Source organism: Marmota flaviventris, chromosome 5, assembly GCF_047511675.1.
Source record: "Marmota flaviventris isolate mMarFla1 chromosome 5, mMarFla1.hap1, whole genome shotgun sequence".
In the NCBI taxonomy this organism is placed as follows: Eukaryota; Metazoa; Chordata; class Mammalia; order Rodentia; family Sciuridae; genus Marmota; species Marmota flaviventris.
Window position 1 is genome coordinate 101437007 of NC_092502.1, and position 19668 is coordinate 101456674.

The 19668-nt window shown below is 39.0% G+C and overlaps 1 protein-coding gene across 4 annotated transcripts in view; it reads right to left on the reverse strand.

The window, feature by feature from the left end:
• Window positions 1-7717, reverse strand: part of Rasgrf2 (Ras protein specific guanine nucleotide releasing factor 2) — a 237289-nt gene extending 229572 nt beyond the window's left edge. For all 4 annotated transcript variants that reach the window (XM_071612454.1, XM_071612453.1, XM_071612452.1 and 1 more), the window contains exon 1: window positions 7215-7717. In XM_071612454.1, the coding sequence (XP_071468555.1) occupies window positions 7215-7502 (288 nt within the window). In that variant the 5' untranslated portion in view covers window positions 7503-7717. The remainder of the gene's footprint in view (window positions 1-7214) is intronic.
• Between the last annotated feature and the right edge of the window lie 11951 nt (window positions 7718-19668).

Below are 19668 nucleotides of genomic sequence, written 5' to 3' on the forward strand. Positions count from 1 at the left end.
TTAAGCATAGATTGTTTTACCTCATTTTATTTGTATCTTCTTAAATCTTATGAGAATTATAATTCAATTTAATGAACTCTGATGTTATAATTGTTCTTATATAAACCTCCCCAACATTTTTTTGGGGGGGGGGATTGAACCCAGGGGCACTTAACCACTGAACCATGTCCCTAGCCCTTTTTATATTTTATTTTGAGACAGAGTCTCACTAAGTTGTTTAGGGCCTTGCCAAGTTGCTGAGGCTGGCTTTGAACTTGCAATCAGCCTCCCAAGCCACTGGGATTACAGGCATGCATCACGGCACCCAGCTAGACAACCCAAACTTTCTTTATTGTTTCTTCCTTCACAGTTCAAAATCAACAACAACAAAAAGCTTAATAGTTAAATAAATGCATATCAACTCAAATTTGGGGGTTTATTTCTGCCTTTTCTTTAAAATTATATTTGGAGAATTTTGCAGTCACTGTGAGGAGTTTCAGGGAAAATTATTTGAACCTTTATTTTTCATTGAATCATAAGCTTTTAAAATGCCAGTAAAAAGGAAAACTATGAAAACATGTGCTTTCTGCATCTCTGTTCCATCTACCGATGCCAATATTTTCTGCAAAAACAATTAAAAAAAAACACAAAAACAGCTACTGTTCTTTTTTTTCCAAAAAAAAAAAAAATATATATATATATATATATATATATATATATATATATATATATATATATATATATATATATATATCACAATCATATTTTAACTCCTTGGGCAAAAATAGTAACATATATCCTTTAGTGGTGCCAAATTAATGTATTTTAACTCAATCAACTAAAATTTAAATGTTACACCAATGGAAATATAATGAATAATCTGGAAGACTGGTGAGTTTTTAGAAGGGCCAAATATTACAAAATAGTCAAATATTTCACACAGTGCTACGTCCATACCTAACAAACATTATTTCTAGTTTCATTTACTAAGATGTTACTTACACAATCACGTTACTGAGAAATACATCATTCAGTGAATTCATTTAGTGGACATTACAGTGTGCTTATATAAACCTAGATGGTATAGCACACTGCAAACCCACACTGTGTGCTACAGTTACTGTGGGGTACGCAGTCCATCATTGATTCAACGGTCTTTATGCAGTGCAGGGCTATTTACAGGGCTTTATTTAAGGTAAACAGATTCCAGAGAAGAATTTATATTTCTGTAATTAATATAATAGAATCATTACACGTCCTTAGTCCTGAAAAATAAAGCTCCCTCAACTATACAGATTAGATTGTAACTCACCTCTTGAAATGTCAATGATACACAGAAAATCTGCAAACCCCCATCATATATAACTGCATAAACAGTTTAATATTCAATGATTGAATGTAAAAATCTTAATAAACAATACACACACACACATTCCTTTCTTTTAGGATAAATAAATAGGCATAAAAACACCAAGTAACTTTAAAGTTGTAAAAATTAGGATTTAAGGCCCAAATAAATCCATTTGCCAATCTGCTTTATTTTATCAAAAAATAACCTTAAAGAATAAGATTTTATTTTCGATAAAATTTAGATTATATTGACTATAATATTGACTACATTTTTAAGTAGTATTGGAGAATGTGGATTAATCAATTTAAAAATATAATATGTATTACATAGATAGCAATACAATTGTTTTAGTAAACTATGATTTTTCTAATTTTCAACTTAAAAAATTTATAATAAGCTACAAATAATTTTCTTGCTAACAACAAAACATTTGGCCATCACAAATACTCTAGGTTTATTATCCAATGTAAGGTCTCTATTATTCAATTCCAAAAGAAATAAAAAAGTTATCATACATATTTTTCATCACTCAATAGTGCACTCAATTTTTCTCTGAAATTTGAAATAGTTGTTACTTAATAAACCCACAGAAAAATAATTATCAAAGAAAAATATAGTTTTGAGTACATCTATCACATCAAAGATGGATTTTCCTATGTTGAATTCTCAATAATAAATACAATAATCTGAAAACAGTAGGTCTGGTGTAGTCAAAATTAAAATAGCTAAATTTTACTAATCAATGAATTTCTTTTCTTTGTTTAATGGAGGAACAATTACAAAGTATAAGTAATAAATTATTTTGGTTCTCCAGAATAATTTATAATGTTATATTTTTAAACATCTTATATGACTTAGCACATAAATTTATTCCATTTTCCCTTTATTTGTGGTTAGTAAGGAAAGATTGAAAAGAAAACATGGATTTGATTATTAAACATCAATTAAACAACATGAACAAAAATGAAAATCCACCATCCACACTATATACCCCCTGCAAATATTTAAGAGTTTGCATGTAACTCTGTCTAATTCAATAAAAGGATTAAAGTCTTTTTCTTGTAATCAAGTTAGGAAAGTTAAAATAAGGTGATAGGAAATAATAGTAATGAGGTGATAGGAAAATAATATAAATGTGAATCCCTTTTGAGATTAAATCAATATGTTTAATTCATCACAAATATGACAAGTATCTACAGTACACACTTGCAGAGCTAAGGAGATACCCCACACACACCAAACAAGGCAGTTGGGCTATAGAAACTTTAACATCACTAGAAGAAGAAGAAGAAAGCAGGCTTTGTTGCTGTACACATCTCTTGCTAGCAGGCAAGACAACTACTTAAACATACCAGACTAACTGGGATGTGTGCTTTTAAAAAATAATATCTATTTTTCAATATCTTTATTCATTTATTTTTATATGATACTGAGGATAGAACCCAGTGCCTCACATGTGCAAAGCAAGCTCCCTACCACCAAGCCACAGCCACAGCCACAGCCACAGGCACAGAATATGTACTTTTTACACCAAGTACAAGTATCTACAAAGGTCCATCTTTGAAGTAAAGGAATTCCCAATGAAATTGTTTGTTTAAAAGTAAATCCCAGGGGGAGGGAAGAGGGCAAGGAAGGGAATAGTACCAGGATGGAAATGGGGAAAACTATGTTATATTTATTTATGAATATGTTAAAATGAACCCCACTGTTATATGTAACTACAATGACTAAAAAAAAAAATTTTTAATTCAAGTAAGTCAAATTTTTCTATGAACATATATTGGTCTACAGTTGTATTTCTCAAGAATTAACAATAGTCATTTAAATAGTTTTCAAAGGGTAATATAAATGAACAAAATAGTGATTCACACATTACATTCCCGACTCCCATCTCATCCACATTTTCCATTTCTTAAACATCAGTGGTAGAGTGCTCACCTAGCACGTGTGAGGCACTGGGTTCGATCCTCAGCACCACATAAAAATTAATTAATTAATTAAAGGTATTGTGTCAATCTACAACTAAAAAAAAATTTAAAAATCAGTTTTAAATATAATCTCCTTAGCAAGGCACTCTATGGCATAGTTAGCATTCATATCTGGAGTTGGATTTTAATTAGCTACTTAGAATTGGCCTAGCCTCAGTATTAACATAGGTAAAAAATAAAAATGATGATGATGACAACAATCTCCAAGAACTAAAGTGAAGTTTAAATTAGATGAAGTGATGGAGGATAATATTTCAAGCACAAAGTCAGACATACAGAAGGTACTTAAGAAATGCATGTTCCCTTTCTCCTTAACACCCTTACCTATAATGAGAGGGAAGTTTTTCATTTCCCATTAAATGGAGCTTTCTTAAGAAGAAGTGCTAAGGGAGTTCATAACCCGATTGAGTCAAATGTATGAAAGATGATATATCATGAGCTTTGTAATGTTTTGAACAACCAATAAAAAAAATAAATAAAAAAAAAGAAGAAGTGCTATCCAGACACATTTGGAGAAAAGAAACATCATTTTGGCGAAAAGGAACCACTTAGAAAACCAAATTCATTGTGATTATATCACTATTACTATGCCAAAAAAAGTAGTCACCTTATAAGGCTGATAAGAGAGCCTAGCAATATGCCAAGGAGTCTCAAGGGAAATCTTGAAACACTAAGAAATGCATGAAGCAGTGTATATTTGGAAAGTGACAAATACCTTTCATTTTTTGTTTGTTTGTTTTGTTTTTGTTTTCCCACATAACTGGAAACAGTTTTAGACAAACAGCTAAAAAAAAATAGAAAAAGAAAAAACTTTGGATTTTTTCTTTTCTTTGGCCAACCAATTTACTTTGAATCATTATTTAAATAAAGCAAAATAATGAGTGTTTTCGTGTAATTACCATAAAAACACAATTAATTATAATTTTAAAATTAGAAGTAGAATTTAAACTCTTAAAAATGTTTAGAGACAATGTATACCACGAATTACATCAATCATTGTAACTGTTGAAGACACTATATGTCTTCATCCATTGGAAAAGATAAGAATGTCTTTCAGCTGGCATACATCTGTAATCCCAGCTACTAAGGAGGCTGAGGCAAAAAGATTGAAAGTTTGAGGCTAGCCTGGGCAACACAGAGAGACCCTATCTCAAAATAAAACATAAGAGGGGCTATAGAAGTAGTTCGGGGGTAGAGTACTCAGGTTCAGTCTTGCAGTACTACCAAAAAAAAATCTCTGTCAATGATGTTACTCTAACTCTGCATATCTGCTGACCTGATTTTTCAGAATGTCCCTTTCAGTCACCTGCTTGTCCTCAGCTTCTCAGATGCACTGTTTATTACAGATTCCCATAATCTTTAAATCTGTGAAACTGCCTTTCACATCCCCCACAGGCAAAAAGCTCATGCCATCCATTTGAACCTTGGAAACAGAAACTGCCAATATTGGAAGGCAGTTTAAAAATCATGTTATTTCCAAATGCTTAATTTTCACATATTACGACATAGAGATTTCACAGGGTGGGGACGGAGGAAACATTAAGAGATCTGCCTAAAAGAGTCACAAGGCAACATGGTGGAGGAAAACTACTGTCTCTTGAAATCTTATTTCAAGTTCTTACCTTCAACTAGGGTTATAGGGGTGAGGATAGAGTTACACAGAAAGCTCTAGAAACATATGTGGAGAAGATGACCTTGAGATCACATCCTCCCTCAAGCTCACCAGTCACTCAGGTCCATGACTCCTCAGAGTTTGGGAGGATTCAATCATAACAGAAACACAATTAACCCAAGGGGAACCAATGGCATAAACTGTAGATTTAATATAGTGTTTCTCCTTCTTTCTTATTTCCACAACATTATCTTATTAATTCTTCAAACACGACCAGATAGGCAGCCTTATTATGACACACAGATTAAGCGTTAGTCTGCTGGGCTAACCCAAGTCACCAAAGCATGTCTAACATAAGACAAAATTTAAGAGACTTCCCAATCCTACTTTGAATCTATTCTGGAATGGTGGCTTCTCTACATCTTAGTTTTAGATTCAAATATGAAAGCTTCTAATTTCTTACGTAGAACCTTTCATATTAAAGATGCATAAAATGACTGAGAAATGATCATAACTCACATGATTGTAAAAAGAGAAAAAACTTCTCATAAGACCTCTTTAGAACTTCCACATGAAAGTCAAACTATTTGAGAATTCCATTTCTTTATTAAAGTCTGACTTAAAGAAAAACTGTCCTAAAGATAAGAATCCAGTATTTTCCAAGTAGAAAAATACCGGTTTACATATAATGACAACAGGTCAGAGAGCTATATAGGTTGTAACAAGTAACAGCTCCCCACCCAGAGCTAAAAAGAAAAAGAGAAATTAAAGTACCTTCTTTTATTTTAGACACAATAACTTAAAAACCTATTTGTTTTGCTTTCTGTGGGGCATTGGTATACACGATTTAAAAAAAAAAAGAATCTCATCAATAGAAAAAAATCTGTTTCCTCAAAAACTCTTCTAATTTAAATTCTAAAATGCACAACTTGAAATTTAGGTTTATATTTCCAGTGCTTATACCTACCAAGTTGGAAATCAGTTTTTCAAATGACTCTGAACATACCCTCAACCACCAAAGGGCATATTTTTAAAATTTCGGATTTGTAAGTGTTATAACAAGTGTAATCAGTTAAGTTCATTAATGATTTACAGTGACACCAAAGTGGAAAAAAAAATGAAACTTCTGAATGATCTAGTTTTAACTCTTTTTCATTTTACACATTGTTTTATGAGCCCCAAGAGGTTAGGTAAGTATCTTCTGCATTATTTCCTGGCTAGCGCCTCCCACAGCCTCTGTAGTCTGCAGCAGATACAGTTTGGTCTGACTTGCATGGAAAATTCAGCTACGAAATATTTTTATTCAACAGCTAAGACAATCAGTCCCCCCGCACCCCTATCCACAAGGTTTGGATCTAGAAGCAAAGTGAGAACATTTGGGAGCACAAAATTAGTCTGCTTTTATTTTAATAACCAAACGGTGATTGAAAAGAAATATTTTGTATTTGCAGAAATGGGGGACAGGGGTTACTAAATCTAGAAGGTCCCTCCTCCCCACCCTCTGCGCACACCACAAAACTTACAAAATTGTGACCCAGAATTTAAAGCTCGCACTCAATTTCAAAGCATTCATTTAAAAGTACAGAAGCGTCCTTTTTAAATGCCCACATTTTGACACAGCAAGAATGTGGCCGACCAAATATTAACCCCAAGAAGAATGGATGGATACACATTTACCTTCATAACTGACCCCATCAGGTCAAATGTTTAGCAAAGTAAACTGACCTAAACCACAAAGACTGACGGAAAATGATGAACAGGAGTGTCTCTGGGTTTTGAGAACACCGTTAGTTCCCAGCACAGCCAGCGGTCAATCCTCCGCAGGTAAAGAAATCTACACGCGCCCGCGGGTAAGGGAGAAACCAAACTTTCCCAAATAAGTTAGTTGGGTCTTGCCAATCTAAATCCAACAGGTGTCAAAACACATCACCACACAAAATCCTTCTGAACAAGTTCTAGAAAAGCACCGGATGGTTAGCAGAGAAACTGAAACGACCCGACCTTCATCAGGACTGGGAAAAAGCCGGGACCCTGTTCCAACTGATCACTTGGTCGTGGGGTGGGAGAGATGAAGATGGGAGAATCCCTGTATGCAGGTGGGGAGACGCTAGGAGATGTCCTGCCACAGACTCTGCAGAGGGATCTTGGAGCACCATCCCTGAGCTCTGTTAAATCCCCCTCTCACCCCCAAGCCACACACACATACATGCTTCCCTAGGGTTAGAACAGCTTGGGAGTGCCGAGGTTACAGACTGGGAGACTGAGAAGGGAGGGTGTATAGTACCTGCTTGTCCAGAGTGTCCCGGGCCCCTCCAGGTCCGGCGCCTGCCCTGGGTGGCGCGGGTGTCCGTTCGCAGCTACAGCCCTCCAGGAGGTACATGCCCGCCGGGCGGCCGCTCTGCTCGCCCTCGAAGTAGAAGAGCACATTTTGGTAAAGAGCAAACCACTTCTCGTGCCAGCGACTCGCCTCCGCCGCCTTCTTGCTCAGGAAGCCGCGCTTGGTGCCCTCCTTGCGCGCAAGGAAGGCCAGGTACAGGGCGTGCCCCTCGTTGTAGCGCACGCTCTTCTGCATGGTGAGAAGGCTAGGGAGGTTCGGTTGGCCTCCCGCTTCACCCCAGCCTCAGGGCCATCGCTCGGCAGTCTCCCCCGAGGGCACGCCTGCTCTGGTGCTGGCTGGCGTAGGGCGCCCCCTTTCCCGACACAGCGCGCAGGGCACCCTGCCGGTCCCCGGGGAGCGGCCGCGCGCGGGTCTAAGAGGCGCAGAGCAGGGTCTGGGACACGTTCTCCGCCCAGATCGCCGCCCTACCCTCGAGACGAAAGTCGCCGAGCCTGGGACGCCTGGGTGGAGAGCGGTCCCCGAGCGCACCGGAACCCGCCGCCGCTTCGCCCAAAGTTGCGGGAGCCGAGCCCCCGCGGCGGGCTGGGCGGTGCGATGCGCGGCAGCAGAGAAGGACTGTCCTCGGGCAACGCGCTCCGGGAGACAGAAGGTAAAACGTCACGTGGGAGATCAGCTGTAATCGGCTTGGAGACCGATTTAAAGGGCAAAGTCGGCGCAGTGGCGTGGCGGCGGCGGTGGCACAGCGCGCTCACCCCAGTGTGGGCTTTTCCCTTTCCTGCCCTGGCCCAGGCCTGTGCCCCAGCGCCGCCCGGATGGGGCAGAAAGCTGCAAGGTCGAGGAGCCAGGAGGCACCACACACCCGCTCACACGCACAAGGCGTGAGCGCACACACACAAAAAACAAATACACTTACATACACACAGACAAATGCATACTCACAAAATGCACACTTAGACCAATACATTCACACAAACACAATGCGCACATACACACAAATACACACATACAAATAAACATTCATGCACAGACACATACATACGCACACTCACAGTATACATTTGCACAAATACACATTTACACAATGGTCACACTAATACAAACAAGAATACACACAAAATACACATATAGAAAATGTCACCCACAGTGTGCACTTCTTTTTACAAAAGTACAAATACACACTGTTATGCAGGTAACAACACACATGCTTGCATTGAGATGCTGGCTCAAACACAAACTCACACACAACATATACTCATATACACATTTGCAGTCATACACATTAACATAAACAACACAGACATATAAACCTATTCACAAACAATACAAACACCTTGTTATACACAGACTCACACAAGCAATCATAAACACATATACAATGAATACACATACACACATTCACATACAAACACATGTACAACACATCAACCCCAAAATTCTTATACACACACATAACAGATAAATACAAATTCACACAAATCCATAAATTTACACAGACCCACTAGTACACCACATGCCCACACTCACTCCCACAGGTATGTTCCCATGGCAGTAGGAGTCCCAATGTGGCTTTTTATAAATGGCAACTTGGGCTTTTCTGCTTGTAGCTGCACTTTAGTGTTTTAGATGAACAGGGAAAGTTAATGAAAGCAGCCCCGTGTTCCCAAAAGTCATCAGATATATTTCTTCCTCTTGGACACAGCAATCCTGTTTTTTACAGGATTAAAATAAAAGAAATTAAATTTTCAGTGCAGAGTTTTCAAACAGGAAAAAATACCACCAAGGGAGACATTACTGACTGGCCGGGGCAGAATCCATCCCCAGAAGCCAAGCTATCAGGCTCACTGGATACTAGGACAGGAATTCATTTGATTAACAAATTTCAGAGCTATAGCTACAGAACCAAGGACACCCCACCCCCACCCCTATAATATATAAGTGGAAAAAGAAATGATGTGCCCACAGCTTTGAGAGAAAGCTAGTGCAACCCCAAGGAGGGCCTGGTGTTTGATTCTGCTACACAATTTTTATTCCCCTTAGTCACTTACCATTAAAACAGTTTGCCATAACGTGTTTATTTTTAAAGTAAACTATAATAAAATGCTTTTCTGGGCAGTGACTCTGTGTCAATACACCTGTCTTGTCCCTCTAGTTATGTTTTCACAAATTGGTAGCCGCGGGGTTCTGCCTGTTCTGTAGAGGCTGCCTTTGCAGAATATTTTAACTCTGCCTCACTGAGCAGCTGAGTGGTTTTTGCATCTTACTGTCAAGAAAAACTTTCACCATTAAAAACTGCATAATAGAAAAATTGCCATTTTGAAGTGACTCTGTGAGAACAGTGGTCATTCTTTTTACATATTTTTACATATCTAAAGGACAGAGCTGTGCTGGCTTGGGTTTACCCCAGCTGGGATCTGACATTGATTGTTCTGTGGAAGAAAGACAAGTTACAGAGACTGCACAATGTTTTGGGCCAATTGCAAGGGAGATGGTGATGGGCTCAGGGGGCCTTTTTTTTTTTTTTTTCCTTCTCTTGGGTGCATTCCAGTTCTGAGAACCAACCATAAGAAAGTAGGCACCTGCGAAGAGCAGGAGAAGAAGATTAACATTAAACAGGGATGAGAGGTGGGAGGGAAAGGGAGAGAGAAGGGAAATTGCATGGAAATGGAAGGAGACCCTCAGGGTTATACAAAATTACATACAAGAGGAAGTGAGGGGAAAGGGGAAAATAATACAAGGGGGAGAAATGAATGACAGTAGAGGGGGTAGAGAGAGAAGAGGGGAGAGGAGGGGAGGGGAGGGGAGGGGAGGGGAGGGGGGATAGTAGAGGATAGGAAAGGCAGCAGAATACAACAGACACTAGTATGGCAATATGTAAATCAATGGATGTGTAACTGATGTGATTCTGCAATCTGTATATGGGGTAAAAATGGGAGTTCATAACCCACTTGAATCAAAGTGTGAAATATGATATATCAAGAACTATGTAATGTTTTGAACAACCAACAATAAAAATTTTAAAAAAAAGAAAGTAGGCACCTGTGTGGTTGAATTAAATTAAATTAAATTTTAATTAGTACTTAAATTAATTTAATATTTGGTCATTAAATTGTTGAAGAGGGTACAAACATTTGCAAATTTACATCGTTCTGCAAGGTGGTAAGAGATTAAAACAACCAGAAATTTGTGGACAATCTGGACAAATGATATCCAGTGTCTGGAGGGCCTCTGTCCTTCTTTCATATGGAAACTGCATCCTTGGAGTGGGGCCATCCTGAAACACAAAGGGCATGTGGTTATGAAAATGAGATTTCCCTCAGCTAATCAAGCTGATAGGTAAAAGGTACAGTGTTCCAAGTAGGTGGGAACAAGCTCCTCTGTGAAGTCATTGTTTGTTTTCTGAGAGGACCAGTTTAAGAGCATTTTTCAGGGCAACAAAGCATTTCTCACTGACAACAGTGAAGGTATCCTCTCTATCCTTTTCTAGTTCATAGCAGCACAATTCACAATAGCTAGAATGTGGAACCAACCTAGATGCCCTTCAATAGATGAATGGATAAAAAAAAATGTGGCATTTATACACAATGGAGTATTACTCTGCACTAACAAATGACAAAATCATGGAATTTGCAGGGAAATGGATGGCACTAGAGCAGATTATGCTAAGTGAAGCTAGCCAATCCCTAAAAAACAAATGCCAAATGTCATCTTTGATATAAGGAGAGCAACTAAGAACAGAATAGGGAGGAAGAGCATGAGAAGAAGATCACCATTAAACAGGGACGAGAGGGGGGAGGGAAAGAGAGAGAGAGAAGGGAAATTGCATGGTAAAGGAAGGAGACCCTCATTGTTATACAAAATTACATATAAGAGGAAGTGAGGGGAAAGGGGGAAAAAAACAAGAGAGAGAAATGAATTACAGTAGATGGGGTCCAGAGAGAAGATGGGAGGGGAGGGGAGGGGAGGGGGGATAGTAGAGGATAGGAAGGGCAGCAGAATACAACAGACACTAGTATGGCAGTATGTAAAAATGTGAATGTGTAAGCGATGTGAATCTGCAATATGTATACGGGGTAAAAATGGGAATTCATAATCTGCTTGAATCAAATGTATGAAATATGATATGTCAAGAGCTTTGTGATGTTTTGAACAACTAATAATAAAAAAATTAAAAAATTAAAAAAATAAAGGGGGAAAATAGCAATGAGTTGCCATGTCTAGAAATCCTAATTACTACTTGTAGATTAAGGTAGAATTCGGATAATTTGACAGAAAATAAAAATTTAAAAAAGAAGAAAAGGAAGGAGAAAAAGACAGTGAGAAAGGGGAAAGGAGAGGGAGAAAGGAAGGAAGGAGAAATTGTATCTGAATTGTCCAAAGCTTCTCAGGTTGCTGGGTGAAAAGTGTACAACCTAATGCACAGCTTTTCAAAATCCCAAACTCAAGCCTTATCTTTCAGACACAGAAGGTAGGTTTAATTTTTTTAATTATTATTATTTATTTATTTTATTTTTTTGCTTTTCCTAAACTGTTTTATTTGTAGAACTTTGGGCTGTAAGAGTTTTTGCAGTGACCTTTCCCTATGGTTTCTGTAAATCATAAATGCTTCAGCACTGGGTTCCTGGAGAAATATGTTTTATAGGCAAAGAGAAATTTCCCTTCTGCCTTCTGAAGTTTTACTGGAATAAACAAAGAAAAATTGGAGAAAAAATACAAATTTATTTCGTGCACATAGGCAATGACATAGTGTAATTAACCACTAGCCCAAAATATTTCAGAAGCTTATGTGCCCCCTTTGTCTATAGGATAGGGTGAGAATGAGAAATGTAGACAATTTTGAAGCGTCTAAATTTGCTAGGAGAATGAATGGTTCCAGAAACAATCTTCAAAATTTGAATATGCCCAGGGACAGACAGTCTTTTTTTCTTTTTCTTTCTTTTTTATTTTATTTATTTATTTAGCTGTAGATGGACACCATACCTTTATTTTATTTATTTATTCTTTTGTGGTGCTGAGGATTGAACCCAGTGCCTCACACATGCCAAGCAAGCGCTCTATCACTGAGCTACAACCCCAGCCCCCAGATGCTGTCTTATAAAGGAATTCTGTCCAGGTGTGGTTACATTCCTCAGGCTTCTCTCCAGAGACAGGTGCAGATGGAAGGCAGTTGTGTTCCTCTTGCAGTCAGATGTTAATGCATGTACAGAAATTCCAAAGCAAGCTCTCCTGCTTTTTTTGTTGTTGTTGTTGTTGTTGTTGTTCCTGGGATTGAACCCAGGAGTGCTTAAACACTAAGCCATATCTCCACACCTTTTTATTTTTTTTATTTTGAAATAGGGTCACTTTAAGTTGCTTAAGGACCTGCTAAATTGCTGAAGCTGGCTTTGAACTTGGATTCTACTGCCTCAGCCTTCTGGGATTACAGACCTGAGCCTGTTTTTAAGACCTTTTCAGGTTTTTGGAGGTATCATTTGCTACACCCCAACAATATTAAGCAAAGGCAAAGTATTACCAAGATCCTTTTCTTGGCCTGAAAGGTCATTTAGGGAATTGTCATTTTGATGGCTTTTAAATGTGGAAACCAGGGTATTTAGTAATGCAGGATCACTAAAGATCCCAGGCAGGTTCTAAAGGATACATGTTACCTTCTTCTGCACAGATCCACGCTTTTGGGGGGGGGGGGCAGGTGGGTACTGGGATTGCACTCAGGGGCCCTCGACCACCACTGAGCCATATACCCAGCCCAATTTTGTATTTTATTTAGAGACAGGGTCTCACTGAGTTGCTTAGAGCCTCACCATTGCTGAGGCTGGCTTTGATCTTGTGACCCTCCTGCCTCATCTTCCCAAGCCGCTGGGATTATAGACATGCGCCACAGCGCCTGGCGGGCAGATCCATTTCAGTGTTGTCTATTATACTTACTTGTAAAGCTGGGTTCTTCCCTAAATATGTATGACCTAAAAGGATTAGTTATTTCTTGTCCCTAGTATTCTTTCAACCAAGCAGAATCCCTTATTTATCAAATATGAGATACAAAATACTCAGAGCCAATAAAAACTGAATTACTCAGAGCCAATAAAACCACTTAATCTGGTGCCTATGATGTTTCACCTAACTTAACCTTCTGGATAGCCCAAATTTATCCTTCATATACTAAAATAAATAAGCCATGCATATTTACTGAAAAGCTAAGATAATTTAGCATTTCCTTGATAATTTAAGGTCAGTGTTTTTAACACTATCATCTAGAGCACAGCTGTCCTTAGCCTGTTTCTTTTATGCAAATTAGAACAAGGCACACCCTCTGGGATGATAGATGAGGGCAAGACTGTCCCTGTGTGTGCACACAGCCCTGAAAACCTGAACCTGGTAAGTGGATGGTGCCTTTGTATGATTAAGAGGTAACCCTTCCCCCGAATGGGTGTGGATCTGTGCAGGAAGCTCTGTGCGGTCACTGACCTAAACAACTGAGCATGGTGACAGATGCTGTGTCCTTCCAAGTGCTTGTGAGTGGCAGTTTCCTCTGGATTTCCATGCCTGTTCACAAACACAGTCTTTTCCTTCCCACTAACTCCATCCCAACCTTCTAATTGTCATCTTCTGATCTCTTGAAGACTCAGAGACCAGACCACCCAGCTTAAAGAACTTTGTGAAACATAAACTTATTAAACATAAATGAGAAGATTTTGACCTTAATGATGGTCAAGGAAAGGTTCCATACTTTGTTTAACCATATAATGTTCCTTACAATGGTCTTTATGACAGCAAATTTAGAAACACTCCAACTGTTCACTAATGGAGGAATGGTTAAGTAAGTTATGATACACAGGGAATTCTTAAGACCTAAGATGTGATTTAGTGGTAAGTAAAAGTACGACCCTTCCCACCTTCATAGCAAAACTCTCCCTTGAATTGACAATCTGTACATGCAGATCCTTCTCTGCATTCCTCCTGAACCACACCATTCAGTCCTCTGAGCCACACCACCCATCTGAAACCACTATTCTCACGGTCACCAACAGTCCCCATGTTGCCAGGTTCTGTGGTCAGTTTTCAGTCTGCCGCTGATTGGACATCAAAGCAGCATTTGATACAGCTGATCACTGCTTCTATCTCCTTTCTTGAAACATTTTATTCCCTTAGCTTCTGGGTCACCACACTCTCCTGCCTTTCTTAACACCTCTTCCTTTTCTCATCTCCTCTTCCTAACTTCTGAGTTGTAGTTTGCCCCAGAGCCCTCTCCTGGGCTGTCTTCTCTTTACATTTTTTTAAAAATTATTATTATTCATTCAATGGCTTTTTTTTTTCCTTCCCAGTGCTGGGAATTAAACCCAGGGCCTTGTTCGTGCTAGACAAGCACTCTACTGCTGAGCTACACCCCCCAGCCCAATCCCATGGCGTTACACTAAGTCTCTCCACCTCCCTCTTGTGTATCTGCCTACTCGACGTCTCCTCTTGGATATCTAATAGGCATCTCAAGCTCAACACATTCAAAACTGAACTTGTCTATAAAGAAACAACTGTTCTTCCCACTGTCTTCTCCTTTTGGTATACAGCAACTTCATCCTCCTTCTGCTTCTGAAGTAAAAATCTTGAAGTCATCTAAAAATCCTTTCATCCTCTCACACCCAGTTCAGCTCTGCCTTCAAAGAATATTCTGAATCTAACCTCTTCTCACAACCTCCTTGGGTACCCCCTGACCCAATCCATCATTACCATCTCTCCTCTGGACCCCTGGAGCTGTGTCCTACTCATTTCCCTATGTTAAATTTTACTATCCTAAAGTCTGTTCTCTACTCTGCAGCTGGTGAGCATCTTTGAACATGTAAATCGCTGCCAGCCTCTTCTCTGATCAACACCTTCTAACATCTCCCCACCATATACACCTAAAACTCAGACTCCGTACCACAGTACTGCAAGTCCCACCTGTGGCTCCCTCCCCACATTCCACTTTTTCTGTCCTGAGCCCAGGCCTTTGTCCTGGTTGTTCTCTGAGTTGGAATGCCCCTCCCCATTACATGACTGGCTCCTGTCCAGCACCCCTTCCTTAGAAGCCTGCCCCCCACCAGCCCACCCACAATAGCACACTCTACGTCTTTAACTCTTGGCCTTATCCTCATTTCCCTCTGGAGGTCCTCACCACCAGACATTCCAATACGGAGGCTGATTGTTGATATTTCCTGCCTCCCAAACAGCACCTAGAACATCACTGACTGATAGTAACTTTCCATAAATATCCGTTGAAAGAATATCAAGACAGAATGACATCCATGAGGATATTTAACTTCCAGGGAAGAGAAAAGAAACTTCTTTTCCACATCAATAATTTTTTCCATTAATTCTTTCTGGGACTGGCTCTTATACTATCTATCCTGCTTTTTAACTTTCTTTTATCCCTTTTCCTCAGGACACTTCACAATCTTCCTCCACTCCAAGTTTAGCCTCTGGAAGAATCTAGATCATTCCTTGGAGTTCCTGTGATTCCAGAGTATAATAGAGACTGTGGAGTACTCCTAGGTATCCTCCTTTGGGACTGAATGGCTTATTCTGTCTCCCCACTTCCCCACCCTCCCATCATTCTAAACTTTGCACTTAGAATGTCTATTGGCAATTGGCCCTTTCTGGAAATTGGCCTTAGCCGGATGGAGCCACCTCACCAAGATCACATCAATATGGTGCAACAGAAGGTTTTAGAACAGCAAAGCATAGTGGTCTTGCAGTTTTGCATATCTTCCTCCCTCTTTCTTCTGCCCATGATGTTTCTTCCTTTTAGAACACCTGGTTCAAATGGGAGCTGCCATCTTTTTACAGATCCTACTAACATGGCCACAGTGATTGTTCTAAGATTGGGCACCTCATTCAGCTGCACCAGAATGAGCTGCCCCCTAGGATCTGAACTAAAAACCAGGAAGACCTTCCTGAGTTCCTTTCAGATGTGTAATCATAGGAATGACAGAGTATATAAGATCATGGCTCTGGAATCAGATGTGTAGAGTCAGATTCCTCCTCTGTTACATATTAATTATGGAACCTTAACCAAACCACTACTTAATCTCTTCAAGGCTCAGCTTTCTTATCACTAAATTAGAGATGATAAGTTCTATCTTAGGGGGTTTTCGTTGTTGATGGTGTGATGATGGTGGTGGAAATTAAACCTAGGGCTTTGTGTATGCTAAACATGTGGTTTACCAATGAGCCACACTCCCCTGATACATTCTTTGCACTTAAAAAAAAAAAAAAAAAAAAACAAGCTAATTGTGGTGCACGTGTCTTATAATAAACTTAACATATTTAAAGAATACTATTTGATGAGTTTCAACATATTTGTATGCCCACTAAGTCATCACCACAATCAAAATAAGAAATATTTCCATCACTCCCAGAAAAATTTCATTCTCCTTTAAAATCTCTCCTTCCTACCTTTCCTTCCCCTTCACCCTGTGAAATTGCTGGTCTACTTTATCACTGTGAGTTAGTTTGCATTTTCTAGATTTTTAAATATTTGGTATGCACTCTTTTTGCTTGGCTTCCTTCATTTAACATGATGATTTTTAAGATTTATTTAACTTGATGAGTATATTGGTGGTTTATTCCTTTTCCTAATGAATAGTATGTGATTGTACTGTAATATATTAGCCAGGCATACCATGCCTATTTGTCCTTTGTGTTAACCCAAGAATGCTCAGATTTTCTCCTCTGTTTTTTTTTTTTTTATTATTATTCAATTTTCTGGTGTTAGCCCTACATTTAGTCCTGTTATCTGATGGCGTGAGGTATGAGTTCCTAGGTTCCTATTTTTGCATGTGACTATTCCAGCATCATTTGTTGAAAAGATCGTTCCCTCCCTGTGGATCTCCCTGGCATCCTTGTCCAACATCAATGGACCTTACATGTGTGGTCTATTTCTGGACTTTATTTCATTCCTTTGATGTCTACTTTATATAAACATCATGGTACCATGATTATTTTAACTTTCTAAAAAGTCTTAACATCAAGTTGTTTAAAACTTTCAGCTTGGTTCTTCATTTTCAAATTGTTTTGGCTATTCTAAGTCTTTTGTGTTTCTACACATATTTTTGATTCAGCTTGTAAATTTCTATGTGAAAAATCAGGCTGGGGTTTAGATCAGAGTTGGCTTGAATCTGGAAGCCCTCCCATCCATGATCAAGTTTCTGTCTTCATTTGTTTAGGTCATCTTTAAGTTCTCAGCTCTGTTTTATAGTTTATAGTAAACATGTCTTACATTATCTTTTACCAGACATATTTCTATGTGGTTTTGTATTTTCATGCAGTAGTAAATGGTATGTCTTAAGTTATTTTATAGTCGTTCTTTGATAGTATACAGAAATAAAATTTATTTGATATACTGATCTTCTACTCTGCAACCTTGCTCAATTCACTTATAAGTTCTTATCATCTTTTTGTAGGTTATTTAAGATTTTCTACCTAGACCATTATTTTTTTGTTAATATAGTTTTCTTTATTCCTTTCTTACTGGTGTGCCTTTTATTTCTATTCCTTGCTTTTTGCTACAGCTAGGACCTCCAGAAAATAAAAAATAAAATAATAAAAAAAAAGAAATGTTAAGTAGAAGTACTGAGAGTGCACAGCCTTGCTTGTTCTTGACTATAGTGGGAGAGAATTCAATCTTTCCATGATTAAGTGTGATGTTAGCTGTGGACTCTTTACAGATCCCTTTGATCAGGTAAAAAAAAATATTCTCTACTATTCTTGGTTTTTCTGGTAGTTTTTAATCATGATTGGATATTGAATTTTGACAAATGCATTCTCCAATGTGCATGTGGTTTTTCTTTTTCCACCTGTCAGTATGGTGAAGTAATAACTATTAATTTAGGGATAAATTCGGTTTCATTATGATGTTTATTATCTGCTATTAATCTCATCCAGTGTCTTTTTTTCTTTCATACATTATTTTTCCCTCTCTAAAAGTTTGGTGTGGGTCTTTTTATTTTCCACTTCTCTTCCCTTCATGTTCATGCTTTTGGCTTCTTTCTGTAACACGCAGGGCATAATTATGATAGCTGTTTTAATGTCCTTGTCTACTAATTTTGTCATTTGTGTCATTTCTGGACTTGCTCTTTTGCACTGTATTTTATCCTCACTCTGAGCCACATTTCCTGCTTCTTTGACACTTTTGATTAGATGACACACTGTGAATTTTTATCTTTGGAGTTTCTAAGTGTTATTGTTTGTTTTGTTAACTATTTTCAACTTGGTTCTGAAACTCAGTTCAGTAACTTGAAAATGGCTTCGTCCATTTCAGCTTTGCTTTTAAGCTTCGCGAGGTGGATTCAAAACGGCCTGTGGTCCAGGTTCATTTGGCCCCTGACTTGACTTCATACTCCAAGTGTTGGGAGACCTTTCCATTCTGACTGCTAGGAAGTCACATAACCCTGGAGATTCTTCCTCCTGCTTCTTTCTGAAGGTTCGTTTCCTGGCATTGGTCATCTCCTTGTATGCATGAGCTGATTAGGACTCAGTCCAAGCCTAGAGGGACCTTCTGTAGCCATGGAGCATGAGCCCTCCCCTCCCCAGCAGTCTGTCCTGGGTGTTCCAGCCACTGGCCTCCTTGGACTCTACACTTAATCTCTTCCATCCAAGGAGGCCAACAGGGCCTGCTGGGTTCTCCCTCTCTGCACAGCAGCCTGGCACTTCTCTTCAGGCTGTGAACTGGGGCACCTGGAAGGACTCAAATGCTTCCCATACTCGAGCATCATGTCCCTTTACTGTCAATCATCTCATGTCTGTCAGCATCACTTCATATATTTTGTCTTGTTTTTTAGTCATTTAAAGGAAGAAGAGATCTTTCTGTCTTTATTCTTGAGAAGTTATTTGACATTGCTCACAGAGAGGAAGGGCTGCCTTAATGTAAGTGGGATATCTTCAAAGTAAATAACAGGCACCTTAAGCCCACACAGAGGAGGGACTGCAAAGGACCTGTGACACACCTGATGTTTTCCTCACCTGAGGTGTGTTATTTAGGTGGCTCATGTTGGATTGTCAAGTCCCAGTGGAACCTTAAAGCAGGCCCCAGGGGTGAGGCATGCGTTTTCACCTAGTAAGAATGAATCTTCCTTCCAAAAAATTTTCCTGCAAGGTGGCTGATTCTCTGACAAGAAATAAGAACTGTAGAGAAAAGCCTTGGGTTGAAGAAAGAAGGAAGTTCTTTCTAGTAGTAGGAAACCCCTGAGTTAGTCATCCTATTTAGCATCCACATTCTGTTTTTCCTGAACTCTCAGTTCTCTGCTATTCTGAGGGAAATTAAAGAAAAATCCTATTCCATACTTGCAATGGGCTAGTGAAGGGGATCCCCATTGCTAGGGAGGACAGTGGCCCAGAATTGCTTGGAAGTGATTCCAGCTGAAGGGGGCAACAGACAACA